Genomic DNA, 6,180 nt, shown 5'->3' with positions numbered 1-6,180 from the left:
AACGATGAGGAATAACCGTTACATTTAGTAGCTCAAGTCGGTGTCTATTGTTGTGATACGTAGCACTCGGGGGATTGACGCTTGTTTTGCTCCATGTTGACATGTTTTAGTTGGATTTGATATTGTCTTGTGGAGACATTTTGTTTAGTTGTTGTCATGTTGACAAAAATGTTATGACTTTAAGTTTATGAGTTTTATGAATTTCGTTGCGATGTTTTAAAGTTGTTTTGATTTTGAATGACTATTGGATTATGCTTCCTCTCGTTGATATGTGTTATGTATCTTTATTAACGAACTTGCATGCATATGTGTTTAAGTCGATAAATATGACGCCTCGAATATGTTTTTTTGAGATTTTTGCACTCTAATTCTCTTATTTAACCGTTGGGTAGATTTGGGGTGTTACATTAGTGGTATCATAGCAGGTCGGTCCGTATGGCCAAGTGTCGAGTCGTAATGTAGTCTAACAATCGAGTATTGTTATTTTGTGCTGATTGTTGTTGCGTTATAGTGAAGAGTTGTGATGGTTGGAAGGAATGATGCTGCAATTGTTGCTGCTTTGGAAACAATGACTCAGGCTTTGGAACATTAGCCAAATATTGGTGAGAATGTTGCGTCTCGTAATTTGCATACCTTCCAAAGAGAGAATCCACCTATCTTCAAGGAAACTCATGATCCTAATGGCGCATTGACATGGCTAAAGGAGATTGAGAGAATCTTCCGTGTGATGGATTATACTAAAGGTCAGAAGGTTCGGTATGGGACTCATATGCTAGCAGTCGAGGCTAATGAGTGGTGGATAGAGATTCGTCAGAGATTGGAGGCTGATGGTGAGGAAGTCACTTGGGTTCTGTTCCGTAGGGAGTTCTTGAGGAAGTACTTTCCTGAGGATGTTCATGGCAAGAAGGAAATCGAGTTCCTTGAGTTGAGACAAGGAAATAAGTCGGTTGTTGAGTATGCTAATAAGTTTGGAGAGTTAGTCAAATGTCTTCAATAGTCATATGTTAATGATTTGAATCCTTAAAAGTTCATGGTTGACCACTTTTCTCAAAAGTCAAAGGTTGACCCACACACTTGACTTTTTCCAAATGAACTGCAGTTTTGTGGATTCCACGTGAATCAAGGTCTCCTATTCAAGTGAATGGATTAAAATGTTGATTTGGATTCCCTTGAATCATTTTTTGAGTCTTGGAGCCATGTCTTGATTAAAAGTCAATCTTCCAGTGGAATTAGGTCAAAACCCTAATTTGGGTTCTCAGGTGATCTTGAAAGTGATTGATCTTGAATTAGGCCATCTTTGGACTTGGATATTTATGGGAGAACCTTTTGAATCATAATAGAATGTTGAACTTCCTTGTGGGCCTCAAAACCTTAATTTGCTCAATCTCCTCTTTGATCACTCTCCTGTCTTAGGGACACAAGCAACAAGCAACAAATTTTTATATATATATATTTTTTTTTGTTAGCAAATGATGATAATGATGATAATGATGATCCTAATATTTGAAAATATGGTGGGATCTTAGTGGTCAAAAATTGGGGTGCAACAGCTGCCCCTATTTAAGTTCCTGATACCTGATGAGGGGAAGATGCAATCTTCGTCTAAGCATGGTAGGAGAGACTTAAATACAAAAACTGATAGCACAATTTTGGACCCTGGGAACCCACATGCATAATATGATATGAATGCAGATATATATTTTATTTTTATGGAATAAACGACATCCTTCCTTCAGATTAGGAGAAGGGAAACAAATCTACTGGGGATATACAGTGAGCAGTCTCTGACTATTAGGGAGAAGAACAATGCAACAGACTTTGGTAAACTCAGGATTTTCATAGAACAAGGTTTAATCTTCTCCCTGGCTGTTTTCACATGCTGGGGAAGAAAATCAGTGGGCTTTCTCAATGAGCTGTCTCATACGCTGGGGAGACTCACCAATCATAAAGGAAAGAAACAACTTCAATATGAACTGTCTCGATGCTGGAGAGACTAACCATTCATAATAGACTTCAACATGAACAGTTTTGACGCTGGAGAGACTAACCATTCATAATGAACTTTAAAATGAACTATCTCGACGTTGGAGAGACTAACCATTCACAATAAGCTTCAACATGAAATGTTTCGATGCTGGAGAGACTAACCATTCATAATAAACTTCAACCTTAATTGTCTCGATGCTAGGGAGACTAACCATTCATAATAACTTCAACATGAACTGTCTCGACACTGGAGAGACTAACCATTCATAATAACTTCAACATGAACTGTCTCGACGTTGGAGAGACTAACCATCCATAATAACTTCAACGTGAACTGTCTCGACGCTGGAGAGACTAACCATTCATAATAACTTCAACATGAACTGTCTCGATGCTGGAGAGACTAACCATTCATAATAACTTCAACATGAACTGTCCCGATGTTGGAGAGACTAACCATTCATAAGTTTCTTTGATAGCTCCATAAAGACTCTCATCTTCTTTCAAGAAGGAAATCGGGGACATACATGTTGCTCAAATAAAGAGACCATTACTTGCAATAATAACTGTCGGGGATATAAATCCAACTTTCTGGGGAACCATAAACAGGTTCTTGTTTGAGGATGCCAATATTTCAATTGTGCAAAATAAATGCACTCTTATAATCCAGGATTTTTTTGATCCAAATGATTATATCTGTTGGAGACGAAGTTCAATCCAAGGCGGAGTTGGAAAGAGACACCAAACAAGACACTTCCCAATGAGAAATAAGCTTAAAATGGGGATTCATCTTATCTACAGATAAATGAATAAGTTGAAACAAGATCTTCCCATGAGGAATAAACTCTCTGGGAAAACACAAGGATTAAGGGTCTTTCTGCCTAAAGCCGACACTTAAATGGAAGGAGTAAAGACATCGCTTGGGGAATAATAATTTTACCATATTAACAAGATGCAAATGATGTGCATGCATATATGAATGTATGAATGCATGAATGAGTGTTATGTGTATGCTGACGAAACAGACATGTAATACAGATGAACACATTAGGGATGACAACACCGGGGTATATACTCAACCGATTGTCAATAACATCTTCTGTTGGGGATGCAAATCTTGCTGGGGAAGAGAGCACTCTTCAAATTAACCTTCATTGTCAAAGGATTCATTTCGAGAAGAAAAACCGTTGAAAAGGGAAACACATTTCGAGAAGTAAACCCGTCACTTTGGCTGGAGACAACTTGTGTCAAGACCTAGCTGCTCTGCGGGGATAAAATCTGTTGGTGTTTTTGTTTCTCGTTTCGAGGACCAACTCTTTTAGGGATCAAGGTCAACATTTTCCTCTGTGCTCAAGAGTTTTAAGAAAACGTTCTATCTTTTATTTATTTTGAATAAAAACTTTGATTTTGTTTCAAATCTTTTTAATTTCAAAAGCAAAATTTTGCAAGATAAATATAAGAATTCCAAGAAATGAGATAAGGCTCAAATTTTATTTATGGAATGGTAGTCTACAAACGGCATGACTCCATGGATTACAAAGTTTGAAAATGGTAACTTTTAATGGAAATAGTACATTAAAATACAATGATCATTAGTCTCCCTAACAACTTTGAATATCTGGCGTACGCTGACGTTGATTGAGAGTCTTCAGAAAAATGTCTTCAGGATGGTCTTCGCAGGTTGTGGTTACTTGCCATATTCCCTACCTTTTGCATGGATTGCCTTCGCAGGTTTTCAATCCATTGGGATAATTATTTCCTTTTTGTTTATCTTTAATTTCTGCCCAGATCGCCTTTTCAGGTTTTCAGTCCACTGGGATGCTCTTTTTTGCCTAAGTCGCTTTTTCAGGTTTTCAACTTAGTGAGCTTTTTCTTTTTCTTTTTTTCCTGGACCGCCTTTTCAGGTTTTCAGTCCACCGAAATTCGCTTTACCCCCTCGTAATATTTTTTTTTTAGTTTCCCCCTGTAATATTTTTTTGTTTGAATTACCCCCCTAAGCGTGCAATTTAAACACCAAATCTGGGGGGAAAATCAAACAAAAAAATATTAAAGGGGGTAAACTTTACACTTAGTGGGCAAAAGACATAGTATTTTTATATTTCAAGGGGGTGTTCGAAAAAAAATTTACAGGGGGGAAAAGCGAGTTTAGCCTATATTGTAGGGGGGTTTTGTATATTTAACCCTTCTTTCTTAGGCGAAGTATTTCTTGACCATATCGGCATTCACAGGTCATGGAAATTATTCACCATCCATAGTTGTAAGAGTCAAAGCACCACCTGAGAAGGCTCTCTTGACAACATATGGGCCTTCATAAATGGGAGTCCATTTGCCCCTGGGATCTGGTTGAAGTGATAATATCTTCTTGAGCACGAGATCACCTTCCTTGAATCATCGAGGTCTGACTTTCTTGTCAAAAGCTCTTTTCATTCTTTCTTGGTAAAGTTAATCGTGACACAAAGCGGTCATTATTTTCTCTTCAATAAATTCAACTAATCGTATCTTGCTTGACTCCATTCAACTTCTGATAACTTGGCTTCCATCAGGATCCTCATGGAGGGAATCTCAACCTCGATTGGGAGCACAACTTCCATGCCATATACCAAGGAGAAAGATGTTACCTCAGTGGATGTGCAGACTGTAGTACGGTACACATGCAAAGCAAGAGGGAGCATTTCATACCAGTCCTTGTAAGTCACAACCATTTTCTGGACAATCGTAATATTCTTGTTAGCTGCTTATACCGCTCCATTTTCTGAACCATTGTCAGTAATGATTTTGTTGGGTACGCCATAGTGACAGATGGGATTGTTCTTGATAAATATTACTACCACTTGTTGAGTAACATTGTCATAAGAAGCAACTTCAGCCCATTTGGTGAAGTAATCGATGGCGACCAAGATGAAACGGTGTCCATTTGAAGCCTCTAGTTCAATAATACCGATCATATCAATTCCCCACATGGAGAAAGGCCACGAAGAAGAGATAACATTGAGAAGCATCGAAGGCGCATGGATCTTATCAGCATAGATCTGGCATTTGTGGCACTTCTTCACATATTTGTAACAGTCAGATTCCATTGTCATCCAATAGTAACGTGCTCTTATTATATTTCTTGTCATCGCATGTCCATTGGCATGAGTTCCAAAATATCCTTCATGAATTTCTTGCATTAATAGGTTTGCTTCGTGTCTATCCATGCATCTGAGCAATACCATATCAAAGTTTCTCTTGTAGAGCACATTTCCAGTCAGGAAGAAATTACCAGACAATCTTCTCAAAGTTCTTATGTCTTTGCTAGATTCCCCAGGTGGGTACTCTTGTTTCTGTAAGAAGATTTTGATGTCATGAAACCACGGCTTGTCATCTGTGACAACTTCAACGGCGAATACATGAGCCGGCCTATCTAGGCGCATGATTGTAATTTGAGGAGCTTCATTTGGAAATTTCACTTGATACATGGAAGCTAGAGTAGCTAATGCATATGCCATTTGATTTTCCTCACGAGGTATGTGATGGAATTCATCTTTGTTGAAGAAGGTCAGCAGTCTTCGGGCATAATCTCTGTAAGGAATAAAGCCAGGGTGACGAGTTTCCCTTTCTCCTTTGATCTGATTAATAACTAGAGCAGAATCTCCATACACATCCAGAATCTTGATTCTAAGATCAATGGCTTCTTCTAATCCCCTGATACAAGCTTCGTATTCTTCCATATTGTTGGTGCAGTCAAACATCAGTCTTGCAAGAAATGGTACATGAGAACCTTGTGGCATGATAATGATTGCCCCAATTCCTCGACCATAAGCATTAACAGCCCCATCAAATATCAAACCCTATCGGAATTTAGGATCTGGCCCCTCTTCAGGTAAAGGCTCTTCATAATCTTTTGATTTAAAATACATGATCTCTTCATCTGGGAAGTCATCTTGTAAGGATTGGTCATCATCAATGGGTTGATAAGTCAAATGATCATTTAAAACACTTCCTTTGATGGCTTTTTGGGCACGATATTGGATGTCCTACTCTGATAATAACATCTTCCAATAGGAAATTCTTCCAGTCAAAGCAGGCTTTTCAAACAAGTATTTGATTGGATCCATTTTGGATATGAGATATGTCGTATGAGTCAACATGTACTGCCTTAGTCGGCGAGCAGCCCATACAAGAGTGCAGCAAATTTTCTCGAGCAGTGAATAT

The 6,180-nt window shown here is 38.4% G+C and overlaps 1 protein-coding gene across 1 annotated transcript; it reads right to left on the bottom strand.

Annotated features, from left to right (window-relative positions):
- Window positions 1–4,475: 4,475 nt before the first annotated feature.
- LOC131658329 (uncharacterized) lies at window positions 4,476–5,756 on the bottom strand. The gene is made up of 2 exons (XM_058927636.1): window positions 5,199–5,756; window positions 4,476–4,691 (listed from the first exon to the last, which is right to left on the bottom strand). The coding sequence occupies exons 1-2, from the start codon at window positions 5,754–5,756 to the stop codon at window positions 4,476–4,478; spliced, it is 774 nt and encodes a 257-aa protein (XP_058783619.1).
- Between the last annotated feature and the right edge of the window lie 424 nt (window positions 5,757–6,180).

Source organism: Vicia villosa, linkage group LG3, assembly GCF_029867415.1.
Source record: "Vicia villosa cultivar HV-30 ecotype Madison, WI linkage group LG3, Vvil1.0, whole genome shotgun sequence".
NCBI classification, from domain to species: Eukaryota; Viridiplantae; Streptophyta; class Magnoliopsida; order Fabales; family Fabaceae; genus Vicia; species Vicia villosa.
Note: the sequence above shows the minus strand (reverse complement) of the source record. Positions and strands in the feature narration are given on the sequence as shown.

Excerpts from the sequence above, each read along its gene's own strand:
- LOC131658329 (XM_058927636.1), bottom strand. The coding sequence starts at position 5,756 with ATGCCACAAGGTTCTCATGTACCATTTCTTGCAAGACTGATGTTTGAC. Across the intron at positions 4,692-5,198 it reads ACAAGAGAAACTTTGATATG|AAAATGGTTGTGACTTACAA; the intron begins GTATTGCTCAGA and ends ACGATTGTCCAG.